Source organism: Urocitellus parryii, chromosome 1 (assembly GCF_045843805.1).
Source record: "Urocitellus parryii isolate mUroPar1 chromosome 1, mUroPar1.hap1, whole genome shotgun sequence".
Classification (NCBI taxonomy): domain Eukaryota; kingdom Metazoa; phylum Chordata; class Mammalia; order Rodentia; family Sciuridae; genus Urocitellus; species Urocitellus parryii.
The window spans coordinates 257,978,996-258,000,730 of record NC_135531.1 but is presented as its reverse complement, the minus strand read 5'-3'; the positions used below and the strand labels follow the sequence as shown (position 1 = coordinate 258,000,730).

At 35.6% G+C, this 21,735-nt stretch overlaps 1 protein-coding gene across 1 annotated transcript in view; it reads right to left on the bottom strand.

Annotated features, from left to right (window-relative positions):
• Map2 (microtubule associated protein 2) overlaps nt 1–21,735 on the bottom strand; it is a 274,232-nt gene that overhangs the window by 43,240 nt on the left and 209,257 nt on the right. Inside the window, exons 6-7 of the mRNA XM_077799339.1 lie at nt 2,066–2,179; nt 84–161 (exon numbers count right to left, since the gene is read on the bottom strand). Coding sequence (XP_077655465.1) covers nt 84–161; nt 2,066–2,179 — 192 coding nt within the window. The remainder of the gene's footprint in view (nt 1–83; nt 162–2,065; nt 2,180–21,735) is intronic.

Below are 21,735 nucleotides of genomic sequence, written 5' to 3'. Positions count from 1 at the left end.
CAACACTGAAGCCTGTGTACTATGCAGTGAAGTTCAGTATTTACCCTCTTTGAGAAGACAGACCCTGTGAGGTCACAGCTTACCTTCCTCCACGGTGACTGTCTGCTCTGAGGCTGGCGATGGGGGCGGAGAAGGGGGCAGATGAGCTGTCTCTTCAGCTGCTATGGACCAAACAATGAAGAAATGAGACACAGTAATTAATCTTATCAGGCCAGTTGATGTGTAGGTAGTTCTTCCATCTGTAAAAAGGCCTCTCTAGGAAATGCAAGGGAAGACTCAATAGTAATCTGTTTGACTTATTCTTCGGCCTATTACTTGATTCATATATTTTTGACAACTTAAAAAGATAAACATTTCATATTTTTCAAAAAAGTCATTTCATTTTCTCCATAAAAATGACTTAAAAAATTAATGCTAAAATTGTATCATTAATCTCCTTCCTTTGTGTCTACTTATTCAATTAATAATATATTTCATTTTGACCCTATATGCCATATAAAAACACAAACAGGCAGGCCTTTTAGTTTGGATTAGGCTAGTCTAACTGAAAACATATTCAAATGCTCTCTTGTTCAGCTTCTTGATCTGGAAACAAATGTTACCTTGATCATTCATGGTCATGCAAGCTGACATCATTAAATAGCCTTTTGCCCACTGAGTCTAAAGCCCAAACCCATCTTTTCTATGCTTTCTCAGAAAACAAAATGAAGTTGTCACAGCCAGGATATCTGTGGGGAGAAACCATGCACAGGTGGGGGTGTGGCCTTCTGGCCTTGGCCCTGCTTGTGAAGCACAGAAAGGTTCTGTAGGATATCATTCACTCACAGTCAACCTTATGATTGGGTTTTCAGGACACTTACCTTCTTCATGACACTTCTACAAAGGTAAGAAATTTCAAAAGAAAATATTTCTCATTTAAGGCCAGTAGCTAAAGCCATTTTAATATCATAGAATTGCAGTTTCATAAAGCAGTTGGTAGAGGCAGCTTTTGGGATGAAAGTTGACTTTCAGTCCCTTGACCCTGTGGGTTTGCATGGCATATTTTAAGATTGCAGATTTTTAACAAACTGAGCTGTCTTTCATTTCAAAGAATAGAAATGAACAATAGATTGAGGAGTAATGTTTTAAATATTTTTTTCTCTCTGTTTTAAGAGAAAACCAGTCCTTCATAACAAAAATACTCGGTATTAAAAATACTGAATATATTCTAAATTATTATTCTGGTAAAAACAAATTATTTTTATTGCTTACTTTTCAATAGGTGATAGAACATGCATTAAAAATAAAATATTAAGGATACATCAGATTATAATATAGGAAAATGGTTATGTGCTAATTTTAGTCCTTAAAAACCATGGCCTTTTATAGATCAGGTATAGGTACTGGTGAAACAGGGGTGTTGAACCTAACAGTGTCCTTCCTTACATCTTGTCATGGACACATACCTGTCTCTGTCTCTCATCTTAGTGGGGGCAGGAAGGCTTTGGCTGAGTGTCTTTCTCAGCAAGGAAGCACTGCTTTACCTGTCTGGCACTGGAGGCCGTTTGATTTGTGGCCAAGGGAGAGGGCAGTGCTACCTTGGTGTCCTGAAAGAAGCCAGACAGTCAGTACTTTTCTTATCTGATGCAAAGTCAGTATTGATTCCATTGACGCTTTGATTTAAGATTTTTGTAGCCAGTTCAGAGAGACCAAAACAAGACTATAATATAATTGATTACTCACTGAAACCCATAAAGGAAAACAATCATCTCCAATTTAAGTCTTTATACGTATTCCCTATGCGTGGAGTGTTATGCAATCTTCTCATGGTCTAGGAAATAAAAAATTGTAGGCCACTTAGGGGAACATCAAACTACAAGCTTATCACTCTAGAAATTACCAAAATACCAAAATTAACCTGTTGAGGAGGGTGCAAATAGGTCCCAGTGCATCTCCATGGAGGGGCTGGATGGAAGTCACGGGTAAGGATGATGTAAAGGAAATAACCTATCTTGGGAAAACGAGGATATTTTGCTGTGATAGGGCAGGAATACCCAGCCCCTGGCTTGTGGCTCTTCTCATTTACCTAAAGGCAGAGGTGCAGGCTGATCTTTGTGCTGAGCTTCTTTCTCTTGCTCGCCTTTCAGGACTGCTACAGCCTCGGCAGTGACTACTTGAACTATTCTTGCAGACACCTCCTCTGTAATAAGCAGTAACAAAAGGAAATATCATAAGGAGAAGTCCAAACAGGTAGCAGAGAGGAAAAGTAATCAAACAGCACAGTGGATTAAAAATCTTATCTTTGCTGTCTTTTTTCTAAAAAGTATAATATGATTTTTGCATTACACACACAGACACACACATATAAATTTACCTTTATATGTTTAACTCTCTGAATTTTTTACTAGCCATTTCACTATGCATTTTTCTTAAGAGATGCACTGGAGGTAAACATTTTTATCTGCAGTGCCTAGCAGTAACAGTAACTGAAGTGATATTTAAAAATATATATATTATAGCACTCACTATGTGCCAAACATTCTGCAAAGGTGTTTGCTCTTCTCATTTTAATGAATTATTTGCTATTATTGCTCCCATTTTACAGATGAGGAAACTGGATGAAGCAAGAATTGAGAAGGTAAATATTTTATTACTCTTTTATTCCCATTTTTTTGTTCAGTTTTAGTGTTTGAACAGAGTTTTTGCAGTTATTTCCAGCAAATTAATAGCATTAACCGTCACCAAAACATGGTAAAGAAGTCTGACTGCTATGCTATTGTGTGAGGTGGGCAGTGGAGGAGGAGCAAGAGCTGTGTGTTGTCCTGAGGCCAGGCTGCTGGGCGAGGTTTCTGTGAAGACTGCGAGAGAGGACAGGCTCTGATGAAGTGACATTTTCAGTGGGAAAGAACATATAAAAAGGGCTAACTGAAGATTAAATTCATTTAAAAAACAGTTTTAGATTTCTAAATTAATAATATTACAAAAGGAATTACTGTGGGTTTTGAGAATTGTTAGAGATGGAGCAAGCTCAGCAGAAAACACAGAGCTACAGGAACCCTGTGTCGTCTACATCATCTCAGTATCTTCCTGATACTTAGGAAACCTTAGGTTTCCTCCCTCCCTCCCTCCCTCCCTCCCTCCCTCCCTTTCTTCCTTCCTTCCTTCCTTCCTTCCTTCCTTCCTTCCTTCCTTCCTTCCTTCCTTCCCTTTCTTTCTTTGATTGAACCCAGGGGCACTCTACCATTGAGCTACCATGCCCTATATCCCCAGTTTTTTTTTTTTTTTTTTTTTTTGGAGGGAGTGTTTCACTAAGTTGCTGAGGTTGACCTCAAACTTGCAATTCTCCTGCCTCAGCCTCTCAAGGAGAGGTTGAGAATTTGTGATTCCTAAAGCTTCTCTCATGGAGCTTTACCCAGACTGAATGCTTAACACATTTTTTTTAATAAGAAAAATCAACATGAAAAGTTTTATTCATGATCTTTGCACAAGTTAATAACTGTAACATAAAAACACTCAAATTATTCTACTTACTCTATTCCTGTTTAAGGATTTCATGTATTTAGAATGGTATTTCTTAAATTGGGGTCCTGGATACTTGCTTACTTATTTTTTAGGTTGGGAAGATAATCCAATAAACATAGTGCAAATATCTATTGGTTTATATAACCAAGTTAGAACTGAGCAATGCTACATTATTTCAGTCTTTTTATCTGATATTATATTTAGAATACAGTTTTGACACTGAGAATTATTTTAAATGTTGAGAGATAATAACAAAATAACAAAGGTGAGCATAATACATAAAGAACATATTCATAGACCAAATAACATCCTGGGGCACTGTATAAATGGGCTTTTAAGATAGTCTAAATAGAGACAAGTGAAGGGAGAATTGAATTGCTTTCTTGACTGCAGTCAGTATAGAAGCATCTAACCTAAACAGAATGTACTTTATCTGCCAGTATCACATCTCAATGGTGAGAAAAAAATTTAGTTTCAGAAAAAAAAAATATTTTAGATGGGAAGTTGTAGGAAATTTGTATTTTTTTATTTTTATCTGTGAATACTAATTAAAAAATGTTCTTGAGTTTCACAGTTGAATAAGAGCTTATGAATTAGTTAATTTTACTTTACTTCATATTAAAGCAAAATGTGAGAAAATAATTTAACCCAATCTTGGAAGAATTGATTAATTTTTTTTCTTTAAAAGAAACTAACAGAGTTTGCACAATGCCATTTAAAAAAAAAATCTAACAGACTCTGTGGGCTCCAACTTTATACTGGCTTTATTGACATCTTCAAATAATAATTTTTAAATCTAAATGTCCCAGTGAATTTAAGAAAACAGCATAGATTGTTCTGGGAATTTCAATTGGTCCAGGCAACTTGCAATATTTCTCTTAGCAAAGGCTGTCAACAGTGCCGCAGAGGCAGTTGTCCCTAAAGAACAAAAGATGGCTTTTTCTCAACAGAGGCCTAATCAGCTCATCTCCTGAGTGAACTTCATCCTTATAGCCAACTCTTGGGAAAGGACCAAATTCACTAAGGGTTTGGATAAGTTTAGTAAAGATTAAGGATAAATATACCAAACAAAAGCTAGTCACACAAAATCAGACCAATAAAAATGGAAAATGTGGGCTGGGAATGTAGCTCAGTGGTTAAGTGCTTACCTTGGATGCACAAGGAGCTGGGTTTAATCCCCAGCAACACCACACACAAAATAATAAACAGATAGATAGATAGATTTTGGTGATGAACGCCTGTAATCCCAGCCACCCGGAGGCTGAGACCGGAGGATGGAGAGTTCAAAGCCAACCTGAGCAACTTAACGAAGCTCTAAGCAACTCAGCAAGACCCTGTCTCTAAATAAAATTTTAAAAAGGCCTGAGGATTAAGTGCTCCTGGGTTCAATCCTGGTACGAAAAAATCTTCATATATATAGTGTCCATCCATCCAAACACCCACCTACCTTCCCACCATTCATCATCTCTTTAATTATTTATGTGATAACTGTCTTTTTAGGGTAAAGCAGAGGAAATTTTATGGACGTTAATTCAGAAAAATATGGTATGAATTCTAGCATGGCTACTTTTTAGTTATTTCACCCCCCAAAATTTACTCAGATTCATTGGTTCACTCATAAAATGTGGATAATAGTATTTGTCTCACAGGTTGTCTGGAGGTTTAGTTACATAACCATATAACACACCTGGAACATCAAGGAGATCATATAAAAAGAAGACTTCTGGATAGTTCTCACTAAGATATTTTTATTTTTCCCTAGTTACACATTCTTCTGAACTTCTTATCCTAATATTTCTACTTTCAAGAAAGAATGGTGAAGAGCACTAAGGGTCCAGCCCTACTAGGTATTGTTATTATGACCCTCTGGTAATACTGTTAAATCCACTATTGTTGTTGATAGCTATGTTGATGGCCAAGGGAACTATGTTTGCCAAGACAAATCTATGAAGGAAGCAAATATTATATTTGCTTTTTATTTTCTGACCTCATACCCACTTCCCTAGGTTACCATCTGTTTGAGATTGCTGCTGGCATGTTCCAGTTTGGGATTGTCTTCTAGATGGTACTGTAAAAGCCATGGTCACCCTGTCAACTCCTCAGGACAATGCACAACAGGAAAAATCCTCTTGTAGGTAAGAGATTAAAACACATTTTCATTTTTCATTGCTTACTTTCTCCTTTCTTTCTGTTTTCTTTCCTTATAAAAATACATGTAAATTTATGAATAGAATCTAATTGTCAAAAGATTAAATATGATGATATTAAACATAAATTGGGGAATTATTAATTATATGTAATTGGTAGGAAACAATGATCTTCGTAAGTGTAAATATAACAATGCTTTTTGCAATCTGATATTGTGAAAGTCTCAGTAATCTTTCTTTTGAACTTCTAAAAATATTTTGGAAGTGAATAGTTTTTGGTTTATGTAAGAAATTATCTTAGTTAAAAAGTAGATGTGATATTTCTGTTTTCTATTTTGTAAATGTTAGGATTTAAAGAAATTAAGGATTGTTTTTGCATTACCGTGATAACCTTATATAGTTATATTTAGCCTGTTACACTTGATTTTTTTTATCATTACTATCAATATGGTTATGAGACAGTTTCTACAAGTAACAGAAAAACATCTCATACCATGGCCACAATGTCACACTATGGCTAAGAAAAAAAGGAACAATGACTTGGAACTAATCTAATAAGTGTATCTGCCTACAAACCACTTGGAAGAAAAACAGTAAAAGTAACTTTTCTAAATTAAACTCATCTCATAACTTCTATGAGAATAAATGCAAAGAATAAACAATGTAAAGCTACAATCTAGGGAACAGTAATAACACCATCACTATATAGGTAAACATTTTAAAGTAAAAAATTAAGCTTCAGCCAGGCCTGGGGCTCAGTAGTCAGAAAAGTATACCAAAGTCCTCAGTAGATAAGTTACATTCTGAAAAGAAAAAAATATTTTTTCTTTATATTGGAGAAATATATTGATGAAGCACATCAGGAAATAAGTAGGTACAATAAAGTAACTGAGATATGTTTTTATGCACAAAAGTTACTTGGTAATACCCCAAAAGCATCACACTTAGCTATTTATATTTCCTTTAACTCATGAATAAATATTAGACTGCTATACAAGATTATTAAACACTAGGTATTTGTATATTTCTTGTCGATATTATTTAATGCACAAATTTACAGGATAGGATCACTGGTAAAATAATGGAAAAAAAGCAATGTTTTGCCTCCTTTAGATATCACTTTGATTGACATCAGTGTAGTACAAATATTTTACGTAAGAATAGGCTGTGGTGTCAGGCAACCTGGGATCAAATTTTGCCATGAGATTTGGTTCAGGGTCAACCTCTCTAACCTTCAGATTCCCCAGCTGAGAAGGAATAAAAGTGTTATTCACTTTTGGTGTGCTGCAACAATTGTATGAAATAACACATATCGTGCTCATTCAAATTGTGTATCCAATCGACCAAATGTAGGTGAGACCTAAATGTTTTTTTGTCATCCATAGAGATGATTCTTTAATTACCAAGGAATACTTCCTTTCTTATATATCCAACCACTGCCTAAGCAGCAATATATCAATCTCCTGCCATTGATTACTTAAAATCAAATGACAAATGCACATAAATAAAATTTTGCTTCTGGTTGCATTGCTCTGCTCTGCATTTGTAACTGCTGCATCCCTCCCTTTTTCTCCATGATGATGACTCTTAAAATCCACCACTGCAAGGCCCTTCTGGTCACAGAGGTGATCACGTCCAATTTTAAGATAGGCTCAGGCACATATTTTTAATTTAATTATTTTGTTACTTTAATCTATCAAGATAGCTAACCAAATCAGTGTTGTTGACACTTTCTCCATAGCTCTGAAAATGCTAACTTGCTTCTGAGTGATAAATGACATTATAGGTAGACCCAGAAGTTTGTTTTTTAAATGTGTTCCCTCTGGGTCTTTATCAGGACCAGCTGTGATTACTTGAACATGCAAAAGTTCACCAATTAGACTGTGAACACAAAACCTAAGCAAGTTGGCATATGCCCGAGAACATATTTTTGTTGATTTCTTTCAGGTTGTTAAGAGCAAAGTAAGATACATTGACAGTAAATTCAACCATATGGATATAAAAGCCAGTAAATGTTTCTGCTTTTAAGAATCACAGGCATAATAACGCTTTGTTAAAAGAAATGACAAATAAGCCTACCATACACTTGTAGAAAAAAGGAAAACAAAACAATTTAAGACAGAATGCTCCTGTCAAGAAAAGGTTTTTCTCAGTAGGGTACAGAATGGTTGCCTAGGAAACCAGTGCTAATTGCTGCTGTTGATGGAAACTAGTCAACAAGGAAAGCACTGTGCAGTCAGAGCGCTCTGCTAAACAAATACCCTAGACAAATTCACAAAAATAGGGAAAGAAGAAAAGATCCTTGCTTCTACTCCTGGCTTAATTTGGAGAATAAATGGCTCCTCTGAAATGCTTTCCTGTAATCAACAGGGATGAAAGAAATTAGAAGAGCAGATTGTTGGGGTTTTTTTGTTGTTTGTTTCCCTGGCACCTTTTGCATTAACTAGAGGCCAGCATTGGCATATCCCACCCTAGTCCGACTTCTAATGATCTCAAATGGTCATGCTGGCCAACACTGCCTACTAGCATTTTCTTCCAAAGATTTCTTCCATGACTTTAGAGATGAAAACAAAGATCCATTTATCTCAGAGGCGAAACGTAAAGTTAGCTTACACAGGTAAATGCATTTAAGATAAGGAAGGACTGTAAAAAGTTCAGTTCTGCTATGAATTTAAGTGGAAGAGAATGCATTTTGCACCTGCTATAGACAATGAAGCTATGCTTAGTCATTCTGGGGTCATTCTTAGTCATTCAAAGATGAGTAACACATGGAGTTCCTACACCCACATTGTGTTTCAAGGTGGGGGCAATCTTGCGAAGGACAGGTTTTGTTTTTGTTCTTAAGGGTTTTCTAGTAGTTGAGCTGGGGCTGTAGCTCTGTGGTAGAGTGCTAGCCTAACATGTGCAAGGCCCTGGGTTCAATCTCTAGCACCACTCACCCCCCAAAAATGATTTTCTAGTAGTTGCCACAGATTTTGACTGAACCTTCTCCATAGCCACTCATATAGTACTTACCTAAAATGTATTAGCAAAATAGTAGATTAGGATTGTGAATATATGATTACAACTAAAATCATAAAATTGAGAGAAAATCTCAATTCCTTTGTTTCCTATCTCAATCTATATGCTGAAATCCACAATTTTGTATAGCTTACACTTGAATATACTCAAGTGGAGTCTTTATATAATTTTAACAGAACTGGCAGAGCATTTAAATTTTGTCAAGGAGAAAGGCACAGTAAACTAATATAATTATCAGTGCAACTACTAGAAAATCGTTTTAGGGAGGTGGGTGGTGCTAGAGATTGAACCCAGGGCCTTGCACATGTTAGGCTAGCACTCTACCACAGAGCTAAAGGACACCATAGGTTGAGGACACAACATTATGGAGTCAAAAATAATTTAAAAACATAAATTAGAAATAGTACCTCCTGAGAAGCTTTGCTTCTAAATTTAAGGGTCCAGATGGAAATAGGAAAAAAAAAACATATATTTAAGCCAAAAAACCTAGTAAGCAAATATAGTCTCAATCTATCTTTATATTTGTCATGTTCTAGTTCAAGTTTTTGACTACTAGTGAAGCTAGAGGTATTCAATATAGTAACATGTACACATTTGGATTGTTTTGTAGACCTTATATTAACCATTTATTAATTAAGTCAGGTTGTATTATTTTATTGATCTAGATTAATATGAGAAAGATAAATTTCATAGGGGAATTTACTCCCCATGAAATTTTATTTTTACTATTAATAAATTGAACACTATTATTTAGGCATTGGGGGAACTGATAATACTTTTGGAATTTTGAAATGCTCAGTTTTGCATCTTGTCAAAATGATTACAATTGTATTACTCTTTGAAAATTTATGAGAAACTGTATTTTCTCTGTTAGGTCTTCAAAAATACCAAAGGATAATAGCATAAGACATGAGCATTAATGAGAAGATGAAATACTGACAAACAAAGAGATCTCAACTACATTGATCCTTAGAGAAACTGAGGGGAAAAAATACAATTTGTGTGTGTGTACGTGTGTGTGTAAGTGCTCATGCACATAAGGGTTTCTCTCTTTTCCCGAAGTACCATCTGAATTTGGATACCTCAAATGACTGGGATGCCAATAATGAGGCTAGGGTTTCTTTTGAAAAAATTAATATTTCCCTATTAACCATTTATTAATTAAATGGTTAATTAATTATTGACTTAATTAATAAATGGTTAATAAATGTCAGAAACAGGGGATGTGATGCAAAAATGAAAAAAATAATATTCTAGATTCTCCCAAAATATCTTTGGAATGAACTTCAGAAAAATAAGTTCTCTTAGGCCAAAAGCAGTCTTTACCAATTACCTCTATAAACACATATTTTTCTTTTAGGAGTACCTATGTTTATTACAATGAAATGGTAAAAATCTACAGCTTAGCCACCATGTTTGCTTCTATCTTATCTCCAGCATAACTGCATCAAGGTTTTGGAGACCCTGTGACCTAGAAGCATATAGAATTTAAGAGATGGGAAAATCACTTATTTCACAATACACTGTAGAGTACACTTAATCAGCACATGGACAGGCCAACATAATTACAGCATAATTACAGTGTGCTTAAAGCTTCTGTCCTAACACATTTTGGGGAACGAAATGTGCAAATTGCAGGAACAACACCAAACTTACGTGCTTTCTTCTTAGCAAGTCTCTCCTAAGCTGTGAATATTTTAAATAAGTGGTTGTCTATAACTGCTTATTTTATTTTGGCCAGTGTAGCTCTATAAAATATTGTTTACAAAGATTCTCTTTGCACCAGCACATACAGGAACTTAACAGCCTGTAAGTTACTTATAAGCAGACATAATGATTCTTTATAATTTTCAAATTATAATTGAATATATATTACCAGAGGGCCATTTTTTCAATACTCTAATGTGGGAAGGTACAATGAAATTAATCTCACTATGAAATTCTGAAAACTAAAATATTGATGGTGAAAAACCAAAGAAACAATGAGAAGAATGATATATATTCAAGCCATCCTTCTATTATTATTTAATAATGTAATTAAATAAAAGTCACAATAAAAACATAAGGAAGATGCTTTCATTGGAAAAATTTGAAACAAATAAAATTGATGATGAAGACTTTTGGTTAAAACTATGAGCAGCAATGTAAAGAGACTCAGCAAGGTTTTTTTTTCTTTTTATATAACATCCAATAGTTTAGTTACATCCAATCCCCATTACCCTCCCATAAGATTATTTTTTAAGTAGAAATGCAAAGCCCAATATTATTTTTGATGTTATATTATGCCAAAAAGCAAACACTGTGATAGATTTTTTAAAAAACATTTTCTTGTGCCAAAAATAAATCTAGAATAAAGATGGTTATTTGTGTTCTGGATTGAAGAATGCATCTCATGGAAAATAATATTAACTGAATTCCTCTCTAACCGTAACAAATGAAAGGTTTATTATGCAAGACAAACAAGAAACAAGTATTAGCAGCCTTAAAGTTATCTTCATAAATCTGCAGATAACAGAAGTTCTACTTTAGAAAATATCTCTGCAAGATTTGTTGAAATAAAAATTTACATTTGATGACTTTGCTTCAATATTGTTCGTCTTTCTATACTATATTACTGTTTTTGTCCTCCGTATCTTGGCTTTCATCAATAACAACCATGCCCCTAGAAATACTTATAGTTTTAGGCACCATCTACTTTATATCTATAACTACCAATATATTCACTCCTTTTTCAAAGACACTGAAGTTTTATATCAGAATGCAAATGTTCTCTAAAAGTATTAAGCTGTAACTCATTATTGAAACAGCTCTGGTTGTTTTATTGTAGGATTCCTGCAAAAATGGATACATTTTGATGGAATGGTAAAATAAAAAATGCAAGAACAGGATGCTATAGGGCAAGGCAACTGGGCTTTGCAGTGGGGTCGAAGGATAGAGACAGGAATATAAGCATGTGACCACTGACATCGTGTAGAAAATTAAAAGATGGGATTGAGGAAGCTGATGGGAAAGTGCTTAAGACATGTTTTATTTACTTCCTAAGTTGCTTAGGGCTGGTCCCAGAGAGCAGATGTTTTTATAGCCATGCACTAGGCTTTGTTGATAAACACAAAGCTTCATTTGGCTTGAGAAGTAGAAATCACATGCAAGAGATAAATGGAGCTTTGGGAGGATAAAGAAAATCAGATTTCATAAAAAGGTCCTGAAATTTTTGTAAGAAAATATGTTGGTGATGATTTATGAAAAAGCATGTGTTTTTTTTTTCCTGACCATATAAGGACATTTTCTAAATTAGGATTTATACCCTTGTTTGCTTCAATTTTGTTTTATGTGGTACTAGGGTTTGAACACAGGGTTTTCCTCATGCTAGGCAAGCCATCTACCACAGTGCTATACCCCCAGCCCTGGACCTGTGTTTTTTCAAAACAAAATTACAATTTTCATATTTCATATACAGCAGCTTGACTATGAAGCCACTGACCAGTTCCTGGTTCTAAGAATACTCCTAAAACTTGTTTGGTTTCTCTGATTCATTTTCATTCCCTTTTCTTAGTCGATCAATCACTCCTTTCCAACCTTTATATAGACCTCCTACCACTCAAAAATTTTTCCTACAAGTTAATAGTTTGTATTTATTTTTCTAAAGATAAATTGTTTGTAAAAGTAAAGATTCCATGAAGCCAGGGGACTTTGTGGTTTCTTCTCTCTCTCTCTCTCTCTCTCTCTCTCTCTCGATATATATTCAAGCCATCCTTCTATTATTATTTAATAATGTAGTTAAATAAAAGTCACAATAAAAACACAAGGAAGATGCTTTCATTGGAAAAATTGGAAACAAATAAAATTGATTATGAAGACTTTTGGCTGAAACTATGAGCAGCAATGTAAAGAGACTCAGAAAGGTCTTTTTTCTTTTTATATAATATCCAATAGTTTAGTTACATCCACCCCCTCCCCCAGAAAAGTTGGTAAATGCAACAAAATAGTGGCAGCAACGAGAAGAGAATCAAAAGTGAAAAGGAGTACGGTTTTAATGCAGTCATTGTTCACCAAAATGTCTTATCTGAAATTTCATACAACAAAATAAATACCTCAACATTTTAATCAATAGAGTCTCCAAAATATTTCAGCATGCTTACAAATTGTCATTTGCCTCACAGATCTGTGAAGATAAACACTTGTATTTATGTAGGTTTTTCCATATCCACTTGCATCAGAGAACATAGGGGAGAGCTGGAACAATATTATTCAAGGTTCAGGAGACTCAGCATTTCTGGTTAAAATTGAAAAAAAAATGTTCAATATTTTCTAAATGTACTTTTAAAATGAAACATTTTGGAAGAATATTTTTTCTTTATGTTAAAAATTAAATTCAAATTTATCCAGTGATTCCAGTCATAAGATAGTAAATTATCAGCTAACATAGCTTCAGTATAACTTTAAGTAGTGAAATCTAATGTCCCTAAAATAGCCAAATTCTTGAACACAGTTTTAAGCAGATTTGGATCAAATGTGCAAATCATATACAGCCCACAAAAGATTTCAAGCACTGGAGTTTTTTTCTTCAGCAGATGGCAAATATTACTGATGAGGGCAGGGGACCATTGTTATCCCGATTTAATGAAATTTTTGTCTTAAAATGTGATTTTTCTTTTTTCAGTGATTACCATATCTGCTTCCAACTCAATTCTTTGCTTCTTTTCTTACTGTAGTCAGTACTTACAAGAATTAGGTGAGAAATAGCCTGGGGGAAAATATCTTATATGTTTTGTGATTCTATGTCAAGTTAGTGCATTTAAAAAGAGAAAAAGGAAGAAAGAAATAAAAAAAGAAAGAAAGAAAGAAAGAAAGAAAGAAAGAAAGAAAGAAAGAAAGAAAGAAAGAGCCAATTCTTCATGGTGCAGGGGTGTGTGCCTATAGTCCCAGCTACTAGAGGAGCAAAGTCAAGAACATCCCCTGAGCCCAGGAGTTCCAGGCCAGCCTTGGGCAACATGGAGAGACTAATAACTACAACAGAAGAATTGAAAACAGCCACTTTCCTTATGTGAGTATTCATGTTGTATTCCAGTGAAGCTCCAAGGATAACAAGTTTATTCCAATCTCTCTCTCTTTTTTTTTTTCTTTTGGTGCTGAGGATTGAACCCAGGGCCTCATATATACAAGTGTTTTACCACTGAGCTACACTTCCAGCCCCAGTCTAATCTTTTCAATGCTTTGGTCACAAACCTCTATTTTTCAAGCTAATGAAAGCTTGAGAGCCAATTTTAAAAGACAGATAAAAATGAACATGGCCCTTAAAAGATACAAAATGTAATAAGGAGGAAAAGTACTTAATGAACTGACAACATTTTTGAGAGGTAGATACTGGGGATTGAACTCAGGGGCACTTGACCACTGACCCACATCCCCAGCCCTATTTTGTATTTTATTTAGAGACAGGGTCTCACTGCGTTGTTTAGTGCCTCACTTTTGTTGAGGCTGACTTTGAACTCTGGATCTTCCTTCTTCAGCTTCCCAAACTGCTGGGTTTACAGGCTTATGCCATCACGTTCAACAGGGATGTAACAACTTTTTAATTGCTTATAAAATAATAGTTGTTCATTATTCTTACTCCTATTACTTTTACTACTGATCTTCTTAGACAAGAAGTCTTTGAAATGTTGAAATTCTTAATTATTAGAATTAGAAAATATAAATGGAAGCATTTTTATTCTGATATACTAAAAAAATAGAACTATGGGTCTTGGGAAGCTTTTTAAAATAATGAGACAAAATAAGCATACCTAATTGAATCAAAACATTTTTCTTATAGCTAATATGTATATTTTGCTTACTAATTCAGTATGGAAATGCTGTTTACTAACTAAAAACTTACTGTTTGAAAATTATTTTATAGACTCAAAGATGAAATAGAGGGGAAAAAAGGCATTGGTGATATTTTTGTTCAGGTTGACTTCAAAAAATAAGGTACAAGATATCTCTCCAAGACAATATTGTTTTACTCCTTTAAAGGAGGATAATTAAGTCCATGACAAGTCCAAGAACATTTATTTGCTTTGAGGTTCAGTTTGTCCATTTATTAGAAATGAGATTTGCTGAGCTTCTGACCCAGAACAGCAAAGCAATCCTCATAGCCAGAAGGCCAAAAGAACATGCAGTTTAGAGTTCCATTTGTGATGTTTTCAGTGGCATTTTCAATTCAGGACAATTATTACATTGAGCTCAATTTTGCAGGGATGGATATGAAAAGTTATTCAACATCCATGTTTCTTTGCTATTAGGTTAAAGATGTCAGTCAGGCCATTTATCCTGTTTTTTTTAATATTCTTTTCAGTTCAGTAATTTTCATAATCATCAAAAGAAGAAGGAGCAGGAGGAAGAGGAGAAGAAGAAGGAGAAGAAGAAGGAGGAAAGTCTCTATATGTCTTTCCACCATCTTTGGTCAGGGATCTATTTTCTTCACTTGCAAAGCTCTCTCCCACTTTCAGACAGCCTCAAGTCTTCCACTGTATCCTTTCACTACAGTACTCTGGAGTTCCTATTTAATTCTTGTCAGTTCCAACAGACTAGAGTCTTTACTTGGAATTCGAGCCTCCTCTCAAAGTTCCTCCATTTGCCTCTTCATTTCCAGCATTCTTTTCTAACACAACCTTTCCTGTTAATATAGTGCTCACATCGGTATAATTTTTGTAGCACCATTTTGTCTGTGATTTCCATTGTCAAAACTGTACATGGATCCTAAGTCTTTCTCTACATTAATTCAAGAAATATTTATTAGTATCTACAATAAAGAATAGGTTCTGCATTATATACTAAGGAACAGAAAGATGAATAGAGCACTACTTCTTTCTCAAAGCATTTGCAATCCAGTGACTGGGATAAAAACAAGCAATGAGTAATCCCAGGCAAATGTTCACTATAATCAATGCTTTTATCAAGATCTAAACATGGTACTCAGGGACATTCAAGAAAAAAGAGACTCATTTCTGATGATCAGATCAGTAGGTGCTCTGCCCCTTTGATGGCGGGCTTCTAAGAACCTCTTCTAGGATTGTCCCTTCCAACATGTTTTTCTATTGCTTGCTGCACAATGCTGCATGTGAATGGAACCACCCAAAATTGTCTGGGTAAAATTTAATTGTGTCATAGAAGGGAAGATTTCAGTACAATCAGAGGTCTGAACATTCATGCTGGAGATGTGTATGTAGGAATCAGGGTTGCTTATGTGCCTGTGCAGCCTTGACCTGTTTCCAAATAGAACATGTAGACAGAAAAACCAGTCTAATTTTCAGGCTGCTGAAGCTGAATCATCTCTAATAAAGAAGGTTTTTCTCTGGGTCTAGATTTTTCCCTTCTTATCTACCTTTGTCCAATGCCTTCCTAAGTTTTCAGTATCCTGAAATTGACTGTAAATTCAGACATTTCCATGTTCTAAATAATTGCTTAGCACTCGAACATTCCTTATAGGTTGCACGACAGCCGGGGATGTCTACTTTCCCCTCTCTCTGCTCATCAGCTGGGCTGGGTTTGCACTATATTTTTTGAGTGCTGCTGAATGATGACTCATCTGTGAGACATGCTGCCCGGTGAGCCAGCAGCACACGGTTCAGTATCTTTTCCCCTCCAGGACTCATGATGCCAGGTCAGACAATGCTACCAGGTTTGCAAGGCAGCACCAGTTGTTCTGTTAATCTGCTCCTGATATGCACTTCCAGACTCCCCTGACAGTCAAAGCACGTGCTTTAGGTAATGTGCTGAGGAGCAGTGAAGTGTGAAGGAATGAGAGAGAAAAAGGCCTGACTCATTGAAGCAGAGCCAATGTCTCTCAGTAGCTCCTGGAAGAAAAAGAGGAGTGATAACTACTCTGCACTCCCGGTCGGCTTCATAACCTCCTGACCGCAATAAGATCAAGGGCCTCAAGGTGGCATTTGGCATACATTGGGAATATTTTTCTCAGACAAAAACTGGCAGTATAATCAAAGCTGTACATATGTCTGTATACATACAAATATAATAAAAAAGCATATATTTGCATATTTATATATACAAATATGTACACTTTAATCACATTTTTCAAAAACATACTATTGTTTGATGATGAACGTACTCTTCAGATATCTGAGCAATTTATTTGCTCAAAACTATAATCAAAATTTTCCCTGTTTTTTTTCTCTTTTGAAGGAGAGAATACTCATAAATATTATAACAAGAGACAAATAAAATGTGTGTGTAATCTTGACCAAACAAATGCTTGGGCAATCTAGAAATGAATCCCATAAGACTCACTTCCAGTACTGATTATTTTCATCTTGTTCACTAAAAGCTAAAAAGATGTCACAAACGGAAGATTTTCCTTTACATAGAGATTTTTTTAAACCTCCCCAAACTGGAAAACATTAAAAAAAATATGGCAAAAGATAATAGCTAATAGAAGAGGAGAAAAGTTGTATGATCTTGGAAAATACAGGATTGGGGGAAGGGTCAAATTAAAAAAAAAAATACAATGATGATTAAATTAAGTTTACACTTTAAAACAACCCACACAGAATAATTTGTACAAACACACCTGAATTGTTCTTAGCACAAATATGTTGCATTGGTAAGAATCAAATTCAACAAAATAATTTTTTGAAGTGTCGGTGGGCCTAAGAGTTTGATAAAAATACTTAGTTTAGTCTGGTGATGTGATTGTTATTTAGCACAAAGCAAGACAAGAGACAAGACTGATTTCCATAGTGCTTGGAAGGCGTTTTCTTTAAGAACATACATGGGGGTAAATGTATATAGAAATTAACCTTAGTTTTAAAACATCATATTGTATTGTGTTCAGAGCCTTGCTCTTCACAACTTGAAGAGTTTGTAGGCAATTAAATTTTCCAAGGAATAAAATCATACATCAATTTGTTGAGTCATTGGTTTTAATTGAAACAAGTCTTGAGAAACCACGTTTTTCTCAGATTTTGATTCAATATTACTGGCTTAGAACAATGTCATCCTACTATGACTTTGGCTGAAGAGCACAAATTGATTTTAGGGGATGAACTACCACATATTAAACAACAACAACAACAAAAAACTTCATTTGTAAAACATCAAAAGTTGTATCTGACAACACCTGCTGTACACAAGCTCATTCCTTATCAAGAGCAACAGACACAATTCTTCATGATAATAACGATGTAAGTTAGCACTGAATTAGGTTCAGATGCTTCTACTCATCAACATGACAAGCCACATATTTTGATAGGAGCTAATACCCAAACCTGCTTCATTCATCTGGTAGAGAAACCACACAGGCTAAAGCAAAGGTGATAAATGCAAACCTCACGAAACTGCCTTTAAAAACAAACAAACAAACAAACAAAACAATCCTTGCCTTTCTCACTCTTTCTAGCCCCAAACGCCTAACCTTCAGAAGGAAAACACTGAAAAGATGCCCATTTTCTGTCCTCATCTGTCGGCGTTGCCAGGCCCAGATGCTTCGCAGTGAGGCCGTGTAGTTTTCTGCAGATCCACCCTTGAATGCTAAATAACTCGGCTCTGCACACTCCTCTCACTGCGCAGCTCAGGGAAATGGCAGCCAGAGCAAGGAGTGGTTGGCATGGCAACAAGGAGAAGAAAACCTGCAACCTCTTGTATTGTGAGGCTAGCCTGCTTATTTGCCTCTGGGGGTGGTGTGGATGGCTTTAGTCATTTTGCAGGAGAAATGGCTTTGTACTATTTTGCTCTGCATAAATCGATGAGAGATTAGAAACAAACAATAGGTCATATTTTAAGTAGGATGCTGACTTTTATTAGGAAATCTCAAGTTTAGCAATGGAGGCAGGAGAGAAGAAGAGTAAGAAAAGGCAGTATGAATTTTCTAAGACTGAAAAAGGGGAACGGAGAGAAGCTTAAAACATACTTTACCCTTTGTATGTGAGAGGTACCAAACTTTTCCTCAATCATGCTTTCTGGTTTCTACCGATAACATCAGCAACAATAAACATATAATATCGATCTCTTTATTGATATGCTGCTTCAGTCATGTGGGCTTTAACATGCAGGACCAGGCTATAGAAACCCAGGTCCTTTAGAAGTTCTGAGGAGGTGACAGCTTTCAGCTCTTGGACAGGAAGTATCTAAAGAGTCTGCCCCAAATGTTGGGAAAACAAAGGGCTCTTGGAGAATCCTGGAGTGTAAACTGAATAAATGCCTTTCAGACTTTTCAGTGACTCGAAGATACCCGGGGCACCAGCTTTTGATGGTCAAAAAGCCACTTTACCCGGTGACTAGTATTTCTTACTAGTGTTCAAAGCCTTGTAACCAAGGACAGTCAAAATCACCAAAGCCTGATTTTAATACCTCAGTGTTTCAGCATCTAGACACATCTTAGAGCTGCTTCCTTTCTTTCTTCCCTCAGGCTAAAAACTGGGAATAAAGTTGTGATTTTATGTGATGCTTACAGGTGCATAAATGCTGCAATAGAAGAACTGTCCTCTTTGTCTTTAACAGATAACTGCTGCAAAGGGCTGTGCTATTCCAAATCTGCAAGTGGGGTCATGGAAAGAGCATGGTCTGTCTGCAAGCCAAGAGGTACTGATTCTTGTGTTTATCATGTGACCTTGGATGGGTGACTAAATCCGTAAAGGGGATGACTGTAAAAGGTCATCTTCCTGGTCCCTTCCTCTTTTCTGTCATTTTTTCTACGACTATATGATAGAGAGTGAACAGATTCCATTAGTATTTTCTAATAAAGGACAAATCCTGACATTTACAAAATTAATTCTGGGAGTTAAGTGAAGAAAAAAACAAAACAAAAACACTCTCATCCAAAAGAGTCTTGAAAGCTTTCAAAGTCAGCAGCACATTAATAGAATTAAGAAAAAATGATAAACCATAGAAAAAGCCCCACGCCGCTTCTTAGGGATAGGAGAGTTCAGAAGAAAGAAGAGGCACTGGATTTCTGAGTACTTGTGGTCACAATGCAGTTCCCCTTACTGTGTAACCCTGGGAAAGTTACGTAATCATTCTGTGCATTGAAAGGAAGATCCTAATGATAGGAACAAAACTCTGTGGATGTTCAGGTCCCTTATAGAAAACAGCATAATATTTGTATATAACCTACATACATCTTCCCAAACACTTTAATTAAGTTCTAGATTGCATATAATACCTATAACAATGTAAATACTATGTAAATAGTCTGTATTCCTTTGGAAATATTAATAGTAAAAAAGTCTAAGAGCTGGACGTGGTGGTACATGCTTATAATCCCACTGACTCAGGACAGAGGCAGGAGGATCACAAGTTCAAAGCCAGCCTCAGCAACTTAGCAAGCCAGCCTAAGCAACTTAGTTCTCTAAATAAAATATAAAAAAGGCTAGGGATGTGGCTCATTGGTTAAGTGCCCTGAGTTCAATCCCAAGAACAACAACAACAACAACAAAAACACACACACACACACACACACACACATAAAAAACAAGCAAACAAAAAATATACATGTTTGGTACAGGTGCAAGCTTTTAAAACTATTTTTGGTGCACAGTTGGTTTTATCTGTGTATGTGGAACCCACAGAGACAGAGGGTGACTGTATTTCCACAATAGTTCTTTAAGCAAGTCTTGAAGGATGAATAGAGGACTAGAAAATCTTTTCCATTCTATAGTTGAAAAGTGAGCAGCAGTAAAATGATGGTGTTTTACAGAGGAAGGTAAGAAATACAGAACTGCTTTGTTTGCAAACTCTGGTGTTGGCTACAAGAAAAGGCTGTATTCAAAATGATCTTATAAATAGATACAGGACAGATAGGACCTGATATTGTAGACAATGAGAACTCAATGGAGTGAGACCAGCCACATTGCCAAGTCATGTGCACAAAGATTACAGAAATTAATTGTTGTTTCATGTCCTTAAAATGTCATTTGAAAGGTTACTTTTTTTATTTTCCACTTTCTAAAATGATTTTCCAGTCAAAATTTTACAGGTTTTATTTATCAGTTCTTCTGCCCTTTTATAAGCAACACTATGTTATTTCATTGTGAATTCTCACATGAGTTTGGGCCCTGCTTCTGGGTAAGAAACTTAAAAGATGAGGTATCTAATTGTCACTCCAAGTTGGAACTCTTTAGGGACCAACTGCATTCTTCTTGCTTTCTTTAATAAAGTGGAAAAGAGAGGAAGGGATTATTTCAAGCCATTACTCTTATTATTCACGCTTTGGAAACCAATTTAAAATGATGCTTTGGCCTTAATATAACAAGAGCTTTCCTAAGGGGCTAGGTTCTCCATAGTTTCACATTTATTTCTTCATGCTTCTGTGACATGGCCTTTATAAAGCACACTTTAGAGCTGGGCTTGCGGTTTAGTGGTACAGCTCTTGCTTAGCATTAAGTAAGGCCATCGGTTCAATACCCAGCACCCCCAAAACAGAGGACACTTAATGATAGGAAAAAAATCTTAATGGATCACTACTTATGGTCCAAAACACAATTCCACTTCTTTTTCTATGGACTAGCGGTATGGAAGGAGACAGTATCTAAAGAAGTAAGTTGAAAAGGAATACAATTTAAAATACTGTTTTCTAACATTCTCTGCTCTCCCAAATCCTGAACTCAGTGCAAAAGATAAAAAATGAATGGACTGTCAGTTGTATCTTTAAAAATAATATGGCCTATAAATGACTTTCTCAATGGGAAAGGTGAATGAGGGAGAATAGGGTAAGATCCTTTGTTGAAGTAGGTTCACTCTCATGAAGGAAGGCAAGGAAAAATGACCTGATGTTTGCAACTCATGGATCATACAATCCTGTGTAGTGAAATGAATAAAAAGAAACAACTGGAGAAAAGATTTACTTCTAAAAATGAAGAGAGAACTAAAGCAAAGAAGGAAAGTAAAGATTTTTATACTCAACTAGTAATGACCCAGAAACCATGACATAGAGCTAAGGACCTGAGTCACTGGGAAGTGCCCCCTGTTAGTAGTGTCTTGAGGATTGTCCTTTTCAGAGAAAAACATGCAGTACACTGAGAGACTGTATGTGAACAAGAAAAGAACGGGTTGGTTTATAATTGCTGGGTTCTCT